Source organism: Lutjanus erythropterus, chromosome 17 (assembly GCF_056507025.1).
Source record: "Lutjanus erythropterus isolate fLutEry1 chromosome 17, fLutEry1.hap2, whole genome shotgun sequence".
NCBI lineage: Eukaryota > Metazoa > Chordata > Actinopteri > Lutjaniformes > Lutjanidae > Lutjanus > Lutjanus erythropterus.
In genome coordinates this window covers 15,596,872-15,619,836 of record NC_139333.1, presented here as the reverse complement: position 1 = coordinate 15,619,836, position 22,965 = coordinate 15,596,872, and the positions used below count along the sequence as shown (strand labels likewise).

General features: G+C 38.4%; 1 protein-coding gene across 1 annotated transcript; it reads left to right on the top strand.

Annotated features, from left to right (window-relative positions):
• Positions 1–5,840: 5,840 nt before the first annotated feature.
• On the top strand, positions 5,841–14,988 carry znf281b (zinc finger protein 281b). The gene is made up of 7 exons (XM_084740647.1): positions 5,841–6,038; positions 8,713–9,237; positions 9,806–9,919; positions 10,095–10,218; positions 11,557–11,640; positions 11,742–11,860; positions 12,415–14,988. Exons 2-7 carry the CDS (start codon positions 8,785–8,787, stop codon positions 14,035–14,037), a joined length of 2,517 nt encoding a protein of 838 aa, XP_084596773.1. The 5' UTR covers positions 5,841–6,038; positions 8,713–8,784; the 3' UTR covers positions 14,038–14,988.
• Positions 14,989–22,965: the final 7,977 nt, after the last annotated feature.

Below are 22,965 nucleotides of genomic sequence, written 5' to 3'. Positions count from 1 at the left end.
AATAAATCTGTAAATATGAGACTGATGACAGAATCTAAACAAATAATTGTAACATTTCAATTTTTTTTTGCAATTATCTGTTCATTTTAGTACTGTACACTCTAAAACAAATGTTTTGGCTCAACAAGTAAAAAAATATTTTGGAATTATGACAACTTCTAATGAAATTAAGTTTAGCCAAAAGCTACATTGAATCAAATGACTTAGCTTTTCCTTTACAGCCAAAGGTTTTAAATTACCACTTGGTAGCATAAGCACAAGTTTCAAAGTTGATTAGTAGTAGTTTTACTATATAATTTAAACTTGAATTTAAAAATTGAGCTTAATTACCATGAAGTTCCGGAAAGCTCAATTTGTTCCAATTAGATTTTCTTCAGGTCCTCCAGAATGCAATCTTAGCTGTCTGATGTTTGTTTATTGAGTCGGGGGAGGGGACCTGAAAGCCTGACCTCATGGTGGAGAAAAAATTAAGTATCAGGCCAATTTTATAAAACAACTTGAATTTAGTCTTAAATCAGTTAACACAGAAATTAAAGTTTAATTCAGAAAATTTTAAAATATATATACGTTTGTTTATTGCATCTAAATTAATTTATTTTCATATTATGACATTTATTTATTTTTATACCTTTAGTTTTTCATATTCTTTTCCTTATTGCATTTGCTGTTCTTTGATGGGCTGATTTGTCAATCATCTGGGTGGGTAGTCAATTCTTGAACATATGAATCTTTGTAGGATTCATGTCTACATTCTAGCAAAAGTGTAAACACACTTCAAACCAGGTCTCTATGGGAATATTATCATATTGTTATGGCTATTTGTTGTGAAAGCTATTTACACAAGCAGAATATGTAACCGTTGTTGTCCTCTTGCAGGGCAGAGATCCACATTAGCTCTGTGTGTTTTTATTGTAAGATTGTATCATAACTCTGTGACAGCAGGTAATGGCATCATAGCTCCAAGAGGAATATCAAACTGGAATGCATGTAGAATTTTGCAACATTGTGATTTCCTCTGTAGCTGCTTCATCATTGTCAGTGTAACATCTCACACCCCCAAAACAGCCTCACAGTGTTCATCAGCTAAAAAAAAAACAGGCAGATAGGGAGTACAGACAGACAGAAACATCCAGTTGGATTTAGTCCCAGGCCGGCAGCAGGAAATGAAGCGTTTCGCACAATGAGCTGGTGTGTATACAAAATAAATGGCCATGAAAACAAATGGGAAAAAACACTTTTACTGGCTGAAGTTTTTGGATTTGGCCATAATGACGATGATGATTTTTGTATAAACAGAGGAAATGAACCCCAGCCACGAAGGACAGAATGATTCAGCTATCCTATATTCTTAACCTTCATACAATAATGAGTGCAGATTGAAGTGTTTTTTTTAGTTTTTATCAGAAATATGCTATGATTCACCGAACAGATGTACTGTACAAGATGAGTCTGCATACTTCAATCTCTAACAGGGGAGCGATGAGTCAACTCAAAATGTAATACCACATTTAAGTGTTTTTATGTTATTGATCATCAAATTATGTCTTTATTGCTTTAAGCTCCTCAGAAGCAACAGTTTAACACATCAACCATGATTGTAAGTCATTAAAGGGACAGTTTGCCCCATAATCAAAAAATCAGATTTTCCATAGTGCGGGTTTTCTATATAGGTAGTTGTGGTGTTAGTTGGTGAATTCTGATGGCACTGGGATTATGGTGCTCAAAATGCAAAACCAATTATTTGAAAAAAACACAGCAACAGTGTCTCTTTACAGAAATCATGACTCAGCTACTCAAGATAATCCTCAGACCTTATCGTGAGCAGTTTCATGTAGGTAGATTCTACCACAGAAAGACAGTAGTTCCAACATGAAACTGCTCACGACAAGGTCTGTGGATGATCTTGAGTAACCGAGTCGTGATTTCTGGAAAGAGACACCAGTGTTGATTTTTTTTTTTTTTTTCAAATATATGTTGGTGCTTTGAGCACCACAAGCAGAGTGCCATCAAGTTCCATTATATTGGAGAGAAAGCAGACATCTTCATGGCCAATATCGCCAAAACTTGGAAGCTCATATCAAGACAACCTAGATGGATAAACAGCACTACAGACCAGAGGAAGCATGTATTTTTGGGATGTGCAGGCTCTAACCAACGACAAGGCAACATCAAGTGTAAATTATTTTAGAATTTCTGCTTTTGAGAGTTTCTGTATCTATTATAAAGTTTGCTTGTAATGTTTTAAATGAATAACGTTTAATACGAGAAGTTTATCGTACCATTTATTGTTCACTCATTAAGTTTATACAGTTACGTGAACCCAGGACACCATCATACTATTCTAGGAACCTTAAAGAAAACTGAGATTATACAATACAAAAACCCTTTATTCAAAACTTCACAACTTTGCATCTGGCAGTTGTGGTGGCATTGCAGTAGTTGCTTCATCATCCGTTGCCTGGCAGAGATCTACATTCTACTGAGTGCACTGTTCTTTATGTGTTTATTATTTATTAAAATATCTCTGTATTTTTTTGTATCACTTTAAGCTCCTCAGAGGCAACATTTTAAGTCACATTTCATAAACTCAAGTCATTACATCATTAAACTGATAATTAGCACTTACAAGTTTATAATGACAACTGTCTTTATTCAGTTTATGATTAAAGATGAGATGTTTTGTACTAAGACCGTTTTTGCCCTTGACTCCTGACAGAAAAAAAACATTAAATGTGCTGCATGAGAGAGAAGCCAAACAGTGTCTGAACTTTTTCTAACACTTGCTGATATTAAATATCAAATGAAAATGCATCAGTACAGAAAGAAAAGCTTTCAAGGATTATTATGTAGGCGATCAAAACAACCAGTTCTACCAAGCCACAAATAAGAAGTAAGAACGCTCTCACCATAGTGAATCCATCACACATAAACAGAATATTTTCTATTCAATCTAAAGAATAACACAGGCTCACCACGTACCAATGCAATAAAGTCTAAACAGGTAATAAAACAATAAGAGTCCTATTAGGAAGCCCCAGGCCAAAAAAGGGCCCGTGCATGGACCATGTAAACAGAAATAAATAGGGTTTTAAAACCAGTGATGGAAGAAGTATTAAGACCTTTACTTAAGTAAAAGTACCAATAACACTCAGTTATAAGTGAAAACACTGCATGAAGACAAGTATCAGGAATATGTATTTAAAATGTTAAAAGTAAAAGTGCTCAATGCATAAGAATGTTACCTGTGATGGTTTATTATTGCTCATATATCAATGTAAAAGCAGAATTTCACTGGTGGAGCTAATTCTGAATGAGTCTGTTTAAAACTGCAACTAATGATTATTTAATGATTCACCATTAATCAATTGAAAATAGTGAGAAATGCTGTCACAATTACCCAAACTGACTTCTTCACAATGCTCCTTTTGCCCAACCAACAGCCCAAACCTCCAAATGTCTTAAACATGAATTAATTAAAATAAATGAAAGGAAAAGCAGCAAAACCTCACATTTTTTAAGGTGGAACCATGGAACCGTTTTACATTTAAAAAAGGACTTAAGAGGATAATTCACCCAAAAAATGAAGATTCAATCATTATCTACTCACCCTCATGCTGATTGACAGTCGGGTTTAGTTTTTTAGTCCACAAAGCACTGCTGGAGTTCTGCAGGAAAACAGCGTTGCAGAATCTCCCAGACAGTTTAGTTGAATGGTGACTAGTTTTCAAACGTGAAAAAACAACCAGAAAAAAACATAAAATGCCTCCATAATGCTCATCTGGTGTAATCCAAGTCTCCTAAAGCCCCAACATGCCGCTCACTTGCACATGCACACTGTCACATGAGGGTGAGTAGATAATGACTGAATGTTCATTTTTGGGTGAACTATCCCTTTAAATGATGACCAAAATAGTTTCCAGTTAGATTTCTGATTCATTGTCTAGTCATTTCAGCTGTACTTGTATACACAACTTGGTGGTTTAACTTGTAACAAAACATATTTTATAAACTCCTCATATTTTTTAATGTAAAAATCTTAATTTGTAAAGAAACTACAAACTAAAGGTTTCTGATAAATGTAGTGCAGTAATAAGTAGATTATTTCTCCCTGAAATGAAACAGAAGTGTACCATGACAAAAAAAAAATTCAACCACAAGTAACTGAAATTTGCACATGTACTTAGTTGCATCCCGACAGTTATTAAAACTAGAGTTAAACACAGGGACCTTCTACAATGTAGGGCCACAACATAAGCTTATATAGCAGGACCCACTTTAACTGATGATGACTACAGTGGAGCAAATGCCCTGATGAAATTTGCAATGATTCAAATGACCTAAAATCAATTCACAGTGAAGCTGCGGCTTTTTGGGCTCCAGGGCAACTGTCTGCTTTGCCTGGTTGGTATTCTCGTCTTGTTTTTTGGCTGTATGGATGCACCAATCTGATAAACAGGATTGTTATCGGCTCAGATACTGACCTTATTAAGTTCATTGACTGCCAGAAGTGACTGATCCACATGACATACAGTTTCTTAATCCATTTAGTCACGGTAGGCTGCTGACTCAAATTTTATGGCCACAATCCCTGGCCTCATGTTACCTGAGCTGATAAAGACTGATTAGTCTTCAACACAGTAAGTATCAGCACATTAACTGAGTTGAGATATATGAAGAGAAAAGTTGGATCAGTGCATTCCTAATTTGGTGCATGAGAAACATATCACATGTGCACGCCTCAGTTGGACTGCATTAGGCTGCAGGTGATGTATGGGACAGAAACAATGGTGTAAATTGGTTACGATGGGTCCCAGTACAGGCTACATATATATGTATTCTACCAACAACATGTTGGATTTTACAGTCAAATGCAGCTTAACAGTTTTTTAACTAGCTATTGTCTATCATATTATTAGCAACATACATATTACTTGGCAATCATTATTGGATATATGTAAAAATAGTAAAGATAAATTTTAAAATATATATATTAATATAAAGCTACAACAAGGACCTTTCATATTTTGGAGGCCCCTGTGGATAAAGGTGTAATAACCAAAAAATCTAATGTCAAAAGTAAAATTATGGAAGTAGCATGTATGGAGTAGCTTGTAGTAGCTTTAAATTGAATATATTTACACTTTATTTATAGTTATGTGTCATGTAAAATAAGCATATAAGTATATATTGGTACTCAGTCAATTTTAACAAAATAAATTAATTAATTAAGTAATTGAATAAAATAAAAAAATTAAGAAAACCATGACAGAGATGGCTTTGATTTTGTGGGTACCCTGCCCCATGGGTCACCACAGTGCAACTGCACTGCATGCACTGTCTATATTTACACCCCTGGACAGAAAACATGAAAAATAGCCCATAAGCATGTTATCATACATATAAAATACAGCTTAAACAATCACCATGGCTGACTCGATCCCTGTATGATGTTGTTTAAAATTTGAGAAGAGCGATTAAATTTGTATTGTGCTACATTTTATGAATTATTATCCCTATTAGGCTCATCAAAAAGAGGCTACTCTCCCTGCACAGCATATCAACTGAAAATATGCAAGATAAGACCAAAACCCATAAACAAATGAATAAACAACACAAAAAAGTTCAAAAATTAAACATTTACATGTAAATAATATAACATTTCTAAGTATTTGTAGATAAAATTTAAGTGTAAGTGTCTGTTTCCTTGTATCCCGTATTGCATGCAAAAACAAAGAGTTGCATAACTCCATGCCTGTCCTCCTCACAGTATGTGTCCATGTAAATATGTCCACATGTGTTTACATTACTACAGAGTGCAGGGCTTCATGTGCTGACCAGTGAAGCTCCCTCAAACCTCAGCAGCAAACCTTCGCCTGTCTCCTCTCACGACCCGTCCGCTGCACCCATAATTCCCCGCGCCAAGACAAGATGGAAGAAAGCAGCGATCGCCGGAGAACAATGTTTTGGCAATAAAACCCCAAAGTGGCGAATACGGAGAGAATATAGGCACGTTTGAAACCAACTGCGGTCATGTGTAGGTGAGTGGGAAACTAAAATGTTTTTTTATTCGTGGCGATTGTCTCGGCTTTGTCGAGATCGAAGCGACGGAATTGTCTGGCTCGGCGCAAACGGGGAGATGCACTGAGAGCCAGCATCATTGTTTCTGTTGCATGGGCCGTAATGCGGGTTTTCAGTCGGGGCAGCTAGCAGCTAGCTAGCTCATGGCAGCCTGATTGTTATAAACACAGCTGCTTCAAAGCGCTCAGTTTTATTTAGCTCGGCCATTTGATCTGAAGCCCACATGTGCCGCAATCGCCGAGGAATGTTTTGCTAGCCGACTGTACTGGTAAGCATTATGCGGTTATGATTAGAGCTAAAGTTAGCTAACAATAAATAGAGCGCCAGACAGATTTGATTTCACGAGCGTCATCAAAGCTGGGGAATTGGAGAATGAGCAATTTGTGTCGCTGAATGAGTTTAAAGCAAACTTACTGTTTAATTTCAACTTATTGGCTCTTTTTGAATATATTTTTCTCTCTTTAATAAACGGTATTTGATTTTAGTGTGCGCCCAGCCATATAATAACCGTTGAAATAGTCAATACATGCGTTAATAGCATCAAATCATGGATCCTGTTTTAGCGTTAGCTAGCTTGATAGCAACACAAGGAAACAGGCTGAACGTTACGTTACTTTGATCTTAACGGACCAAATTATACACTTATTGACTACAAGTGTGGCCTGTTTCTGACTATATGGCTTAAAGTTGTGATATGACTTTATTTATATAGATGATTGTAATTGCTTAGACGTCTGTAATCGATTGTTTTGATTGAGGACGTGAAGATGCGTTGATTGTGTCTCATTGTGGCTAACCGGCTAGCTAACTATGCTAACTAGCTGGCTAACTATTATGCATCACAAAAGCTCATCCGCTTTCTGTTGAATTCAGTGTCGCGTAGCCAAATGGTCGGCTGGGCTAGACTAAACAATAAATTCTCACTCCAGTTGCTTCTTCGGTGCTCGTTTAGATACACGTACCGTTTAGTCACCCGACTGCGCCTGTCTCAAAATGACTGTTATGTCTAGCTGGAATTGACCCAAATATCGTTTGTTTTAGGCAAGTGTAGTGGACCGATTAATTTGCCAATATTGCAACCAATGCCTCCAGCTTTTGCGTTCATGTTGGGTTTTTAGTGGTGCGTCAAAATGCGAAAACAAAAGGAATGTCTTCCTAAAAGCTATCGAACTGCAGATTCTTATTTTGGCTGCAATCCAAGTCACATGTGGTGCTAAATATCGCAACTAGAACAATAAGAGATGTGGGGAAACTATTTCAGAGACAAGTTAAGATCTGTTGTTCCTGCTTATATTGAACGTAATTTACGATATTTGATGGAGTGTGGTGCTGAACTTTTTTTCTTAACTTAAAAGTAATTTCATTAAACGGTCACACGACATAGATCATTTTTTATGATTCATCTTTAATGTGTATCTGGAGCTTCTCAAACTGATTTTTTTTTATTACACCAAAACTAGGGCAGCACAGTTAATCAAAATATTATTGAATTTGCAATATGACTAAGAGCAATATCCAAATCATAGAAGCTGCATTTTTATTTATTTATTTATCTATTTATTGAGGAGAAATGTGTGACAAACAGCTTTATAGTAAAGTACTGCAGTGTTACAGAGATGCCCTGGCCTACAAGTCTGGTTGTCCAGATGTTTAAAAAAAAAAAAAAGTTTGGCTGCTATTGACCCCAACAAATGTCACTCCATCATGAGTTTAACAGTTTGTTTTCCAGAGAAAACTAAAGTTGTGATTTGAAAATTATCATTCCTCCTAACCTTGAATCATGTTGCTATGACAAAATCCATATCAGCAAGCCCAACCTAAAATCTAGGCACACAGTGACCACATGAATTCATCTTTTATTTATTATCTTTATTTATTTTCATCTTAATAGCTCATATAAAATATGTTATAGGTATTTTTTTTTTTTACTTTAAAGCCCAGATGTTTGACCTTATTATTTTTATTTGTGGTTTGATGGGGAATTTAGTCTCTTCCTAGTATAGACTATATCACATACTGTAATAGGGTTTAAGTTTTGGCATGCTACTTAGATAAGCTGTGCCAAAAGTCTGTTGTTGAGGTTGAGATAAAGATATTGCATTACCAGTAATTGTCTCGATTTTGTTAGGAATGTGTAGAGAATATTTAGTTTTTCTGTACCTACTTCTATATAAGATTGATACATAAAGCACAATACTTTATTAACAGTATTTATTTATTTTACTGTAAAATGTTTCTGCTGTATTTCACAAAGTTGCACAAAGCGAGATTTATTTTCAGGTGGAGGTTCTCATGACTGTTTCTTTCCTAGTGGAGATTAAAAGTATTTTGTGCAAAGAGTTCATTAGGTTTCCAGTTACTGTACCCAGTGTCAGGTAAAGCCTAATAAATCCAATTAACTAATTAATTGGCAACTGAGAGGAAATTCACAGAACATTGAAGTGTAGAGGTCATGCTGTGAAGACTTTGTAGCAGTGACTAAATTTTATTTAACTGGAGAGACTAAGAGATGAGAGAGATGAGATGCTATAATAAAGACTCGCAGAAACATATGGCAGTTTCTTTGGCTTGAACACTGAATTATCTCTGAAATCATCAGTACTTATTACTTTTTATATCTCCTCTCTCTTTCAGGATATTCTCCTCCTGCATTCCTCTTTAGATTGATTGCCCTCCTTCTTCCCTGCACAACGCAAAACCACCACCATGAGTATTATCCAAGACAAATTAGGCAATGAGTTTTTGCGCAACGGTGGCATGGACCCCAATTTTGCACCAGGTATGCTCATGTTCAGCCACTTACCACCTGTCACCAGCTTCACACGGCTGGCCTCCCAGTCCGTTATGGGCGATCTTCCCCAGGAGATGATCCTGAAGAAAGAGCGTGACTCGCCCCCAGAACACCAGGGCGCCGCTGCTGCGAGCACAGGGGGTTTCCTCCACAGCATGGGCATTAAGCAGGAGCGGCTAAGCGAGCTGGATTACCGTATGCCCCTCTACAGTGGGGGTGGAGGAGTAGGGGTGAACTGTGCTGGAGGGGGCGCGGGGAAGAGTGGTACGGACATGCCGGACATGTCTTTCGGCAACCACCACCAAAATCACCAGAACATGCTCCTGCACGACCTCAGCCTCAGCAACGTCCGTTCCCTTGGAGAACCGGTGAGGAGGAATGGTTGTGGTTCTAAATATTGGTGGAAGTGATTGTTAATATTTAGTTTAATATGTTCTTTTGCTTTTGCTCTTCTTTTGTTTCCCCCTTTATAACTTAAGCAGGATTATAATGTACAGGTTTTTATTTACAGTGTTTCTGCATGGCGTTACAAAGTCTAAAATCCATCATCATGAAATTTAGGCCTTAAAATGTCTATAATTTTGACAGGTCTTAAAAATGGATTGAATTATGAAGTGAATGTTAAGTTTCTTGAGTTGAATTAACTTTGGTCTTGCTTTTAAATGTTTTTTTGGGGAAAACATTTATTGATCATGCTACAAGACAAAAATCAACATTAACCCAGTAACCACTAATGCAAACTGTGTGTATATTTTTTGCCAGTAGGGACATGATGTAGGTCTTAAATTGCAGACATGATGGTCTGAAAAAGAGTTTAAATTTAACTTGTTGAAACCTGCAGAAACCCTCTGTTTATAGACACCTTTATTTATAGCAATTTCTGCCTCTAGTTACCATTTATAGATTGTAATTTATTACCTTGTTGTTTGTTCTTAGATGCCTGGAAGACCAGGTAAAGAGCCAAAAGAGTCGTCAGGTAGAAGAGGGCGGAGGAGTAATGGGGATGGGCAGGGAGGCAAAGCACGAAGGAAACGCAACGATGCTGCAAAGGTTAGTTACTTACCTATTTTCCTCCTCTCCTTCACCACACAAGGAAAAATATGTTGTTTGGCTGAAAAATGGAATTGCACGAAAAACAACAGTCTTATGCCTGATGTGGAAAAGTCAACAGTATTTTCATTGTACTTGTGTACCACTTGTTCTCATGGTTTTCTCTCTTTTGCAGGCCATGATGTTGGATGCGGATGGAGCCTGCCTGTCGCCCAGCTCAAAACCACATATCTGTGAGCACTGTAACGCTGCCTTCCGCAGCTCCTACCACTTGCGCAGACATGTGCTCATACACACAGGTGAGAGACTTTCGCTGCTTGTCAGTGCATTTTCTTAGCAAGTATACATTTAACTTAAAACGTGCTTTAACCAGCTACCTTCACTACTCGTTTTACTAAATACACTGTGGCTGCATTCAAAAACAAATTTGATTAGTGCAAGATTCTGCTTGTGTTGAAGATCCATGTTGTAATTTTGATTTAATATAGAGCCTAAATCTATTTGCTTGGAACCTGGTATAATGCTATCTTGCCATGTCTTACGCGGGAATCAATGATCACAATTTATTTAATTTAAAATAAAAATCAGCCTCAGCCATCAAATTAACTGCGCTCTTTATCTTCTTAATCTCTCCTTCACCATGAGCGCTTGGGGCCTTATTTGAAACCAGGCAATCGCTCCAGCCAGAGATGACTCAATGATTGACTCATGTATTTCTGGACGTCTTAGTCATTCTCTTTGCTGGGAATACCTCGCTTTACTCTTTGAACTAGAGCCCATAAATTATTTAAAAGAAAATTTATTATTATTATTATTTTACAACCTGAGTTTTCTGCAATCTAGAGTGTTAAGACACTGGAAATTAGGTTTTCTTGTATAATTTGTTTTTCTGTGAGGAGTACCCTTGTGCTATTCTAAATACAAAATGCAGCTTGCAGTCAGCCTATGATGGTACATTGTTTGTGTATTGTGTGTTAGACTGTTGAGCACGTGATGTGTTATTTTGTGTTCATTACGGGTGTGAGAATCTAATAACATCAATGCAAAGTGAAAATGTTGATCCATATCTTCATTTTTAAGATGTTTTGTAATTGGAAAATCACACTTCACGTCTGTTTGTCCAAGTGCATCTTCTTCGTCCTTCTTAAATATTCAAGCAGTGCTAGTGCCAGGCAGATAATGGCAAGCAGCCAAGAAAAAGATGGTGTGGATATTTACTCCCCTCTTGGGAATAATTTTGAAATCCGAGAAAAGACAGGTCAGCAGACAAAGCAAATGCCATATGCAAACAATGCCGTTACAAGATTTAATACTCAAGACTAAATGACTATCACAGCTGCCTTTTCATATTTCATTTGAATAGATTGTTTTCCATTTGTTTTGTGAGTTCATATAAATGTGACTGACTTGAATCGTATCCTGTTGGGCTTTGTTATCTCAGCTGATAGCCTATCATTGTCCAGAGAATTGATATTTTATCATATCACGATGTAACATGTCATTTACACCCCCAGTATTCATGTACCAGGTGTCTAATCAAATGCCACATGTTCATTTTCCTTGACCTCATAGTAAACTGTTACAGCTTGGGCGTTAATTAATGTGGTGTGCGGATGGTTGTATTCTTGATCGCACAGGTGAGAGGCCTTTCCGGTGCAGTCAGTGTAACATGAGCTTCATTCAGAAGTACCTGCTCCAGCGGCATGAGAAGATCCACAGTGGTGAGTTCCTGCACGTGGATATGCAATAGTATACTGGAGTGTTTTGGAATGAATGCCTTCAATTACACAAGCCCTAACACTGCCACCTCTGTGTTTTGCAGGAGAGAAGCCTTTTAGCTGTGACCAGTGCAACATGCGTTTTATCCAGAAGTACCATATGGAGCGACACAAAAGGACACACAGTGGCGAGAAGCCATACCGCTGCGATACCTGCCAACAAGTAGGCCTCCTGTAGTCTGTCTAAGTAGATTATCACTTTGATGCCTTTTAATTTATGTATTGGCTTTGTATATACTTGAATTTGCTTGTTTCTTTATTGAATAATGCATAAAAGGAGCATGCAGTCATCTTTAGCAAGTGGTCAATTCTATATTCTATCTTTCTGTACTTCCCACTCTTAAATCCCTTTCATAAAGCCCTGTTTCAATGGGATTAGTTGTGTCAGTAGAGGTCAGGGAATGTAATGTTCTCTCATGAAATTCAGTGGTCATATAAATAAACTAGCTGCTTATGTCTGCAACATATTTTCTGATATTAAATTTTTAAAAAGTGGAGGATTTTAACCCCATGAAAACTGACCTCCTGTGGGCAGCTCTCACAGGCCATGGGAGATTGATGTTTGCATGATCCTGTTTAAATATAAAATAAAAATCAAGAATAGCTAGAGCATATATTCTTCTTGAAGAAGAAAGCGAAGGAGCTAGTTTTGACCATCCAGTGGAAACTAAGCTTATACTTCTCTGTTTTCCTGTTGTCCTTCTCTCCATTTCTTAGTTTTTCTCAAGAACAGACCGGTTACTGAAGCACAAACGGACTTGTGGAGAAGCCATAAAGAAGGGCCTGGACCCGAGCATGCTGGAGCTCAGCGAAGCAGAGCTAGGCCATGGCAGCTATTCACTCACTCAGGGAAACTCTACCACCTCCGGACGCAAGAGGGCCAAGTCCAAAAACGGTGAGGGTGGCGAGCGCAAGAGGAAGAAAAACGCATCGGTGGGAGGAGCCTCATCCTCTGAGGGGATGGCCCGTGACCTGGGCCTGCAGGACTTCAGCATGGAGCACCCCTCTGGCTCTGGCCCCGCCATGCAGGGACGTACTCCCAAATTGGTCTTTAAAAAGGCTGGCCGCAAGGGCATGGACAAGGGCCTCCTCTCTCTAGAAGACGGTGTTGACGGACAAAAACGGTTGGGCCAGAAGCCTGGCTCTATGGATCACGTGGAGGCTTCTGGTCTCGATAACATGGGTCTACTCCAGGGTGCCGGGGGAAACAAGCAGGGGCCGACCACCAGCAGCAATTACGACGATGCAATGCAGTTTGTGAAAAAGCGGCGCTACCTCCACGCAGTTAACAATGACTATGGAGCCGGTTCACTGCACATGGCATCCCAGGGCAGTAGTGTAATCCAGGGCTCCCTGGGGCCCGAGCCCACACTGGCCATGCTGGACTCCTCGCCTCTGGAACTCAAGCACGACAAGTCGGGCATTCCAGATGAGGTCCTGCAAAGCCTGCTAGACCATTATAGCCATAAGCCAGAGGGGACACATCACCATGACGTGACTTTCGACCTGTCAGACCATCCACACCATGTAGACCTCCAGCCGGCAGCCCCCGTTACCCCTGAGCTGGAGGATGACTCACCCAACGGTGGTGACAAGACAGCAGTGATGAGCGAGTACTCAAAGTTCCTGCTGCAGGCTCTGGAGCGTACCAGCCATAGTGGACCCTTCCCCAGCCTTGGCCCAACAGGGCCTTTCCCCCTCCTGTCCAGCAGCTCCAGTCCCACGGGGCCCCTGTTCTCTGACAAACATGTATACAACACATCCCCACTGGATTGTGGCTACCCTCCTGCTGTCTCCTCGCCACTCCCCATCGTCGCCCCCTCGTCAACCTCATCCTCGTCCTCCTCCAAGTCCCACTACGGCATGCTCGTTGGCTCCCCCTCCCAGGCAGGCTACCACCTCAGCTTAGAACCCACCAGCCACCAGCAGCTGACTCCATCTCAGGAGCTGACCGAGCAATTGGAGAAGCAGCACTCCCCCGGCGCCTTCAACCTACCTCCCCAGGATCTGACTGCCTCGGCAGAGGGCTCCAAGGGGCAGCAGCCCAAGGCCGGAGGGAGCGCTGCACCCACCAACGGCTCCAGCTACCCAGACCTGTCCCCACTGAACCCCCCAAAAGAAACCACGTATCAGATCGAGAACTTCGCCCAGGCCTTTGGGTCCCAGTTCAAGTCAGGGCGGCGGACCCCTCTGAGCTACGGCAGCGATCCTGGGGCAGAGGTCGACCACCGAATACGGACTCCAGTGTCAGAATTCTCAGGGTATACCAGTTTGTTAGCTGACGTCAGTGAGCCAGTGAGTACAGGATCAAAAACCCCGACAAGCCAAAGTTTCAGATAAGGGTCAAACGAGGTGAATCCAGGAGGGGGCTGTTCTGTTGCTGTCCATACGGTCCCTGTACCCATCCTAATTTTGTTCTTGTAGCAAAGTTTTGTTTTTTAAACACTGCCATTAAATGTTAATACAAAAATGACCAGGGAGGGTCTTACATGGCCTCAAATGCAATTTTTTTTAAATATTCTCATTTTTAATATGTATTTAGTCGCTCAATTTTTTGTTTAAGAGTAGTGATTTTTGATATGAACGTACCGTAGATTTAAATGTAATTTAAAACATTTAGAGGGTAGCTATAAACTTGCTTGATTTTTCTTTTTTTCCTGAACTCTTGTGTTTTACCAATCATCATACCATTGTAAAGTAATAATGAATAATGTTGATAATTTCAATAATAATAACATTTGTGGCAGGGAAAGGCCCAGAATTCAAATGGCAAAAAAGTATATATTGTCTGTTACAAGAAACGTATTAACTCAGGAAAATAGGCAAAATTGTGTAATAAGACTTTGTATTATGAGATGCAATTAGCACAGTTTTTACAGGTGTACTTTGAGACTACAAAGCTTTGATTTTTTTGTTTTTTTGTGTTTTGTTTTTGTTTTTTTTTTTAAACTTGTCAGAACAACAAATTACAATACATGATCATGTTTGGTTTCTACTGCGTGTAGCTTTGTTGAGATTATGGTACTGTTGTGTCAATGTGAAGACATCCACATTTCTTCTGAGAGCCACATGTGTACACGAGGTAGAATGAATTGTAGTGGAGATCAGCCCACGGTGAGCGCACACACAACATGTCTAGAAGTGAAGAGGATGTTTGAACTGTTCTTTTGTTGGCATAAAGTTGTCGTCATGCCCACCAGTGGCCAGTAGAAAAGACACGGCGTAGACAAATATTCGACCTTTTGCTGTTACAGCTGTCTCAAAATGCAACGAACATCAATCTTTTCATCATGCTGTTGCTGAAGGTTTTTTTTTTTTTTTAAACAAGTCACCACTTTTCTACTCCACTCCTTTGCTGTTCCTTTACGTGTCAGTGGAATCAAACAAGCACTTTTTTAAACAAATCATCATTGGAAACAACAACCCATTCAATTTGCATATGTGATACGTGATTATTATGCTAATGGTTATTAATATTATTTTAAGAGGAGAAAACTGTGAACAGGGGTTGGGTGGGAGGGAGAAAGGGAGGGATGGTGGGTGGGCGAATGGGCGGGAGGAAGGGGAGGGCAAGGTTATTGTTAAATGGGCTTTTATAGGGGTTGACTAGGCATGACCATGGGCATCTAAATGTATTTTGTTGCTTTTTTCTCATGGGTAGAAGAGAGGGGGAGGGGGGATTTTTTTTTTTTTTTTCTTACGGTTTGTCGGGTGATGTTGTAAAAAGATGATTTGCCATAATTTTGTTATACGATATTTTGAGAGTACCTCTTTGTATTTAAGTGGGGTTTTTTTATTGAGAGACGGGCTGACATGCTGGAACCCTTATATGTTTAAACCCTCATACCCAAACCCTTTTATTTATTCTCCATTAGCCACAACAGAACTCTGTAGCAGATATTTTTCAGCAAGTAATCACCGGACCTACACCCCTATCCTCCCTTTACCTCTAATTTTTATGATTTTTAACCCCCACTGTTATTAATAATCACAAGAAACTGTTTCAATATTACAGTCAAGACACAAAAAAGTTAAGTTATACCCACATCCCCTTCCCAAAATGCAGCCCTGCACTCACAAGACTAAACAATGGCCTTCTTTGTCTTCCGTGGCTAAAGCCATTCTATCCTGGCAGCCAGGGTTGATATTTAATTTAGTTGATTTCCTGTGAGCCGACCCCCCCCCCCCCCCCCCCCCCCCTTTCCTTTTCCTACGTCTGTGAGCTCCACAGCCAAGAGACTTTGAAGCTGCTCAGATCACAGGGAACAAAGACTGACTGACCAGCCACCTCACTCCAAACACACACTATGCTTTTAAAGGAGAGAAAGAAAAAAAAAAAGAGTGGGTGGGAGATGGAGAAAAAAAAAGACAATAAGATTGACCTAAATATACCTCATATCACTAAAGCGTAAGAAAGCAGGGACACGCGTTTCATGTATGTAGTGGAAATATTTGTAGTATAGGTCTGACATATTGTATAATCATTTAACACTGCCTGTGTTTACAATTATAGAGCAAGTGACTCGTCAAAATGCAAATGTATTATTTCTTCTTTTTTTTCTGTAAAAACATCCACGCCAAGCAGTGTTGCATTCTAGATGCCTCATAGAACATTCATTTTTCTCATGTTATATCCCTTATTTTTGTTACTTGCCATAATGTGTTTTGATATGATCTCTAGAAGGATATTGTTTACAAAAATGTACAAAAACACTAAAAATGTGTGTTCTCAATTTTTTTTGAGCTTTTCTCCAGTATGCATGATAAAGACATTTTTGTATGGCTTTTTTTCTGACTGTCACCTCAATACCAAATTTTGTAGCAGAAGCCTCCCCATTCCTTTGTCTTATTTGTTCTAGACCCCTTGTGATATGATTTCCCAGGCTCTACCTGTTATTGAGATGATGAACGGATTAGAGAAGCCAATAAAAACTTTTTTGTTACAAAAAAAGTATGTGGTGTGGGATTTTGTTGCTCGAAAGCAATGCTAAAATATGATGTCAGGTATTGTATTTGGCAATATACTTAATCATATCAGTGTTTATATTGCAAAGATAAAATTCACTGCATTGACATTTTATTAAATATCTCTCAGGATTGTTCTGGTTTAGATAGCAGCAGCAAATAGAACATAAAAACAGACAGCAAACTATCATTTTGATTAATGAAAAAGAGAGGGTAAGACATGACCAAACTAGAAGAGTACTTGGTCTAGGCGTAACGGCAAAAAGTGAGAGGAACTAATAGTATGCACCAGGCATAAAAAAAAAAAAGTCAGGAAGTGTTTTCTTTTAATATTGTATTGTTACACTAAGGTTGACATATAAAGAACAACATGGGAAATAAATGTTGAGATTTAAGTCTAAATATTGAGATTTAGGTCGAAACGTGAATAAAACCAAAATGTCAAAATTTAAAATTAAAATGTTGAGATTTGAATCTAAAATGAATTAACTTCAAATGTCACCGGACGGTTGGCAAAACACAAAGAGGACAAAATATAAGTATATATTAAACATGAATTAAGATCAGTGATCAAATACACACAGAATGCTTCCTGTAAAGCTAACAAAAAAACAATCTGCTACAAAAAAATTTCATATAGGCGGATATCAGACTTCTTGTATGTCAATATCAATACAGTCTGACATTGCTGTGAGAGGCCATTTAACAAGCCAATAAAATCAGTTGACCAATATATTAGTTGGGCTCTAGTTATAAAGTTCATTTATTCATCATTTTACAACAAGGAGAGGCTAGTTGTAGTCCCCTTTATGCTACTCACAAAAAACAAAAAATACAGTAAATGGGTGAACAAATAATGAACTATATTTTCATGGTGGAATGCTGAGGATGAATGTAGAAGACTGGTGGTATGACCACAGATACTTCTGTATGTCTTGCCATACGGCAACAGGCTGAAATCAGAAGTAAACCCTCTTTTTATTTCCCTGTTTGTTCCTGTTTACTTGTCCCCTTGCTTCTTCAGAAAACATAAACAGTCAGAATAAATGATGGCGTACCAGCTACAAGATTCATATGCGGTAGTGGCAGTACAATAAAATGCAGCTCTAAAATTATTATTTTTTTTAATACTCTCTTCATGCAGTTAAAGCTTGTATTTCACTGGATAATACTGTCTGGATGCACCTTGCCCCTACTGTGAGAGAATCCAATTTACAGCATATCATGTGATCCTTTCAGTGATGATTAGGATGGTGAATCATCCTGTTATTTGGACATGAGGCCCTGCTGCCAGAGGATGGAGCTGTTACACTGACATGTGTGACATTTGCTTTAAATGTGTTGCATGGCCTTTACAACAGGTTCTGGGTTGTTAAAGGTGAATGCAATGTCAACAAGATTCTGTTATTTTCCCACTGTTGACCTTGATGGCTGTAAAAAAAAAAAAATTGTTCCCTAGGTATTGAAGAGAGGCTATAAAGTGTTGCACTGTAAATTGAAAGGAGCAGGCTGCACTTTCTCTTTACTGTTTGTCTCAGTGTAAATAACAAGTGAATGCAGCACACAGCCCAAACATTATGAAACAGATAAGCGGGGAAGAGCCTGTAACCACAATATTTCCCTAAACTTAAGTAGGTGTTTTGCTTCCTGACTGGAGTTTATTTGCCATAACCACAATATTTCCCTAACCTAAACAATACAGTGTTTGTCATGCACAGATATTGTAGAAATGGAGAAAACATTGACATTGAACATAGAAAATGGTCTTTGAATGTAAACTGGGATTTTTCTGAATCATGCAATATTGACATTCTTGTCTTGGGGGGCTGGTTGGTTGCACCAGTATGTTTTCATTAGTTTATGATCTTTTTAAAATAAGAAGTGTGTTTCGTTACCTTAGAATGAGGGTGTGGGGTCTTTTCCATGGAGGCTGCCATGTTGGACCACCATGTTTCAAAAGAAGCCAAGAGCGTTTTGTGTGATTTCCATGGTCACCATAGATCCTCCTATATGTTTTTGAAAGGCACAAGGTGTTTGCAATCTGCCACTAAATCCTACACACTGGTCCTTGAACTATATTTTTGCTAACTTTTGTACTATTACTTAAATTTGTATGCATGACTTTTAGTTTGATTTTTACACTGTGGTGATTTTACTTAAAGCTACTACAAGGAGTTTATAAATGATTATGACAGTCTTATTTTTAAGACTTAAAATGTGTATATTGATGGACTGATGAGAGGAAAAAACAAGAGCCTGTGCCTAAATGCACTTTTTTGTCTCATTTATGAAGTATACTAAAATGTCCTATATTGTTTTCCTGATGACAGGAAATAAAAACAATGAGATGGCCTGTTAACTCAGCCTAAATACGTGAAATCAGATGAAATGAGCCCGAGTTTACATTTTCACACCCAAAGTTACAGTAAGTAGCACGTTATCCAGTTTAAAACAAGTGGTGGAGGTTTTTATTCAGGTAATTTTATTTATGATGCTATATTATGTGGTTATCAGAATAGAAATTCTACCACTTTTGTACATTTGGGTGTAAGTGTAAGATCTTCCACCTTTTTATGTTGTTTTTTCTTTAATGTGTCACCCATTTTGGGGTTTTGGCTGCATGAATCATGGCACATAATTGGTTTAAAATGTTCTGTTATGTCTTTCCTTGCCCTGTTTGCTTCGTGTTTTCTCTTCTAGAAAAACCTTCACAGTCAAAGGGCCTATCAGCCTTCCTCCATCACCCTCATCAACATTAATCACAGCTGTCATTGCCGGGAACAGCAGTTAGGGTGGGGTTAAGGAGGGCCATAACTGTGTGTGACTTTGGACTTACAGACAGCAAGAGGACACATAGACAGTTATTGCTTTGTGTTGACACTTCTCATGGCAACATGTTCATAAAACATGTAGCTTTAGGTAACACGCTCTCAGAATTAGCAGGAAAAAAGCATTTTCTTGGTCTGAAACAAACTTAAAGGAGATCACATAATATATTTATTTTAATGATTGGTTGCTGACATTTTGACTTTTCATAACAGGAAAATCACAGGTCTTGCTGATATTGATAATGATACACTTTTCTTTTCAACTGCTCCAGTCAGCCATTGTTAATTTTATTTTTTACACCTGTGGTTTTCCTACTGTGGTATGTTACAGTGTCACCAGCAAAAGAGTCCTATAAGTATTTATACCCACTATCACACATGATTGTGTGTATTTTCCAGATATTTTTGTTATGGAAATTATTTAAAACAGAAACACAAGTGATTGTGGAAAAAAAATAAATAGTGAAATCATTTTTGTTCAGCAAAGCAATGGGATTTATTGGAAATGTGGCCTACTGTGGTAGGGTCACTGTGGGCGTGAGGAATAAAATTATATCATCAGCACATACACTCAGTTAATTGACCATCCTGGACACCTTTTATGTCTGGGTCTTGTCTCACTGCTTGTGCCAGTGGCTCTATTGCCAGGACAAAAAGCCCGGCAGAAAGCAGACAACCCTGTCTGCTGCTTCTTTGTAGTGTGATAGGAGTTGACATTATAGCATTTGTGACTATCTTTTCTTGTGGTTTATGGTATACAGTTTTCACCCAATTAATGAAAGACACACCAAACTCAAATCTGCTTAAGACTTTTAGGATTTGAGGCCTTTTCTGTGTCTAAAGACAGTGCAATAGTGAGTCTGCAGAGGTTATCAGGTTAGAGTCGTATAGCCTGATTGGTCTATATTGTTAAGTTTTGGGAGGAACCTGTTAAATCTGTTGGTCAAGGCTTTAGAAATAATCTTGAGGTCTACATTAATAGGTAGGGGTGTGTTTCTCACTGACTGAGGCCAATTCAATACGTTCCTCGATACATCTTCAACGATATGATGTATCTTATGATATATTGGTTCGATACGATTGAGCCCTGTCATGATATAATATGATTCACCTAATGCTACATTTGTAGATTGCTATGAGTGGCAAAAAGAAATCCTGATACTTTTACTAAATATAGTAACAGTAGAGACAGAGAGAAGGAGACTTTAAAATGGTGTTAACATCTTATTATGAATCTTGTGTACATGAGATACTGTAGCCTAAATCTGTGAACAAACTTTAAAACTGTTTAAAATATTAGTATTTTTGCAGTAAGATTATATTCCACTCTGTGGGTTTGATTAGTGTGGAGGAACAGTGATGCATCGTGTTACCTGCTCTCACAGCGACATGACGTCTCTGTGGGTCAGACTTCTGGCTCTGTACTCTGCTGTCTGACACATTTTGCAGCAGCGTTTCTCATCTTATAAAACCCAAACTTAGTCTACAGTTGCACGTTATGAAAGTTTGGTGGTGCGACGCAGTATAGTGTCACTTCTGTCGCCGTTTTCAGTGTGGTCTGTTTTGAGAAAATGAAGAGGAGACACAGGAGAGGGAGAAGGGAGCGCAATGAGGAGATGGCTTTTTCAAATTCTTTTTGAGTGAAGGGGCAATTAATCTCCTCCTCCTCTGTTAATCTTTGTAGTTCAGTAGTTGATAAGAATGTATCAATCGTGGTAGGATCACTTGGCGACTCCAATGTGTATAGTGAAGAATAATAGTTTAAAGCAATCATTAATTTTTTGGGGGGGTTCCTGTTACAGTCCCATTTTTGGCTTCTATAGAATTAACCAATCCTGTGTTTTGGAGACCTTTTTTTTTAAGCTGAAAATTTAGTGGTCAGAAAGATCAGCATTGCGTAGATTTATTTTATTATCAGTATCGTTATTTTGTGGAAGCACAAAATTGATTACACAGATGTTTATATTTATGTATTTAACACTTTTGTTATTTTGGCTACAGTTAATCAACACCCATGGAGACCGTTTTTTGTTTTTTTTTTATCTTGAGGCCTGCTCAGTCATTTTTCCACTGACGCCCATGATGACGCTGAAGTGGCGTAAAAGTTTAGTCATGTCAGATGTCAAAGTCGCCTTTAATTGTCACTGATTGGTTGAGCTTTGTTCTCATCAAACTATAAAAAACATTTTCAAACTTAAGACTTATATTTTTAAGGTGACAATTTAAAACACACTTTGATACTCAAACTTTCATGTTGAGATCTTGTCGACAAACAAGATCATATTATCTCACATCATATGTTGTCTGAATCAAAGGTCACGTTACCATTCATCCCACCTGGTTTTATTGGCCACCTCATTAACGATAACGCCACATTATCTGATTAAGTGTTTTTAGCCTTTTGTAAGTAATTTAATTTGTCCACTTCCTGGACACATCTTCTGTTGTGGTGTTGTTTGGACATTGTCATGTTTTATTTGAGCCTGTGACGATAGATGTTACCTTATGGTTTAATGAGGACTGGTTGAACTGTCATAAATTCATAAAACAACTTGCAAGGAATGTAGTCTTTGCCCTTTCTCTTCATTATGGTTGGTATAAGTAACTAATAAAGTCTGAGGCTGAGATGGACACATGGAATTGTCCTATTTAGTCTAGAAAGGAGCTGGACATTTTCATTAATAATGGCCAACAGTGTTGCATGCATATTAAAACAAATAAACATGCATTGTTTGTCATTACACTGCCGCAATATTGTTTTTTTTATCCTTATCATAAAAATCCTCCGGCTCTATTTTACGCGTTTACAGCCATGGAGATAAGTTCAGCCAGAGAACGTGTACGTGCCATAACGTAATGCCAGTAAGGTGTGTCACGATGAACTATGATAATAAACTGTCAGTAAACCCCTCTGGTTTAAATCTTGAGTATACCTTTGCTCATGATGTGGTTTGACCTGGGAACACTGACAGTTTTCATTCTCTACAATATCCAAATAATAGCCTATCATCACTTTTGACTCTCACTGAGAACCTACAGCTTGTATTTCTCACATGTTAGACAAAGGAAAATTGCCACACATAGGTCTCAAATCTTTGTTGCCTGGATGAAAGTCCTGTGGTTACTCCAGTTTTTGTCTTTGTTGGTCTTTACACTACGTCCTGGTGAATATATCCCAGAGTAGCTGAAGCCTCTGTAGCCGATTTGCCTGAGCACTTGCACATGTACGTTAGGCTGCAGCATGAAGCGCAATTTCTTTATTTTACATTTCACCACAACTTCTCACATTGCAGTGTCCTGAAGCTTCTTGTTGGCAGCACACAGCATATATAGTTTGTATTTACTATTACATTTTGTATTATTATTATTACATATTTTATAATGTAACTTTGCACCCACTGGACAATATTTTTTTTGCACACCTCTTTGTCATTCTTTGCACAAATCTTCTGCCCCAGTAAACACTGTATGATAT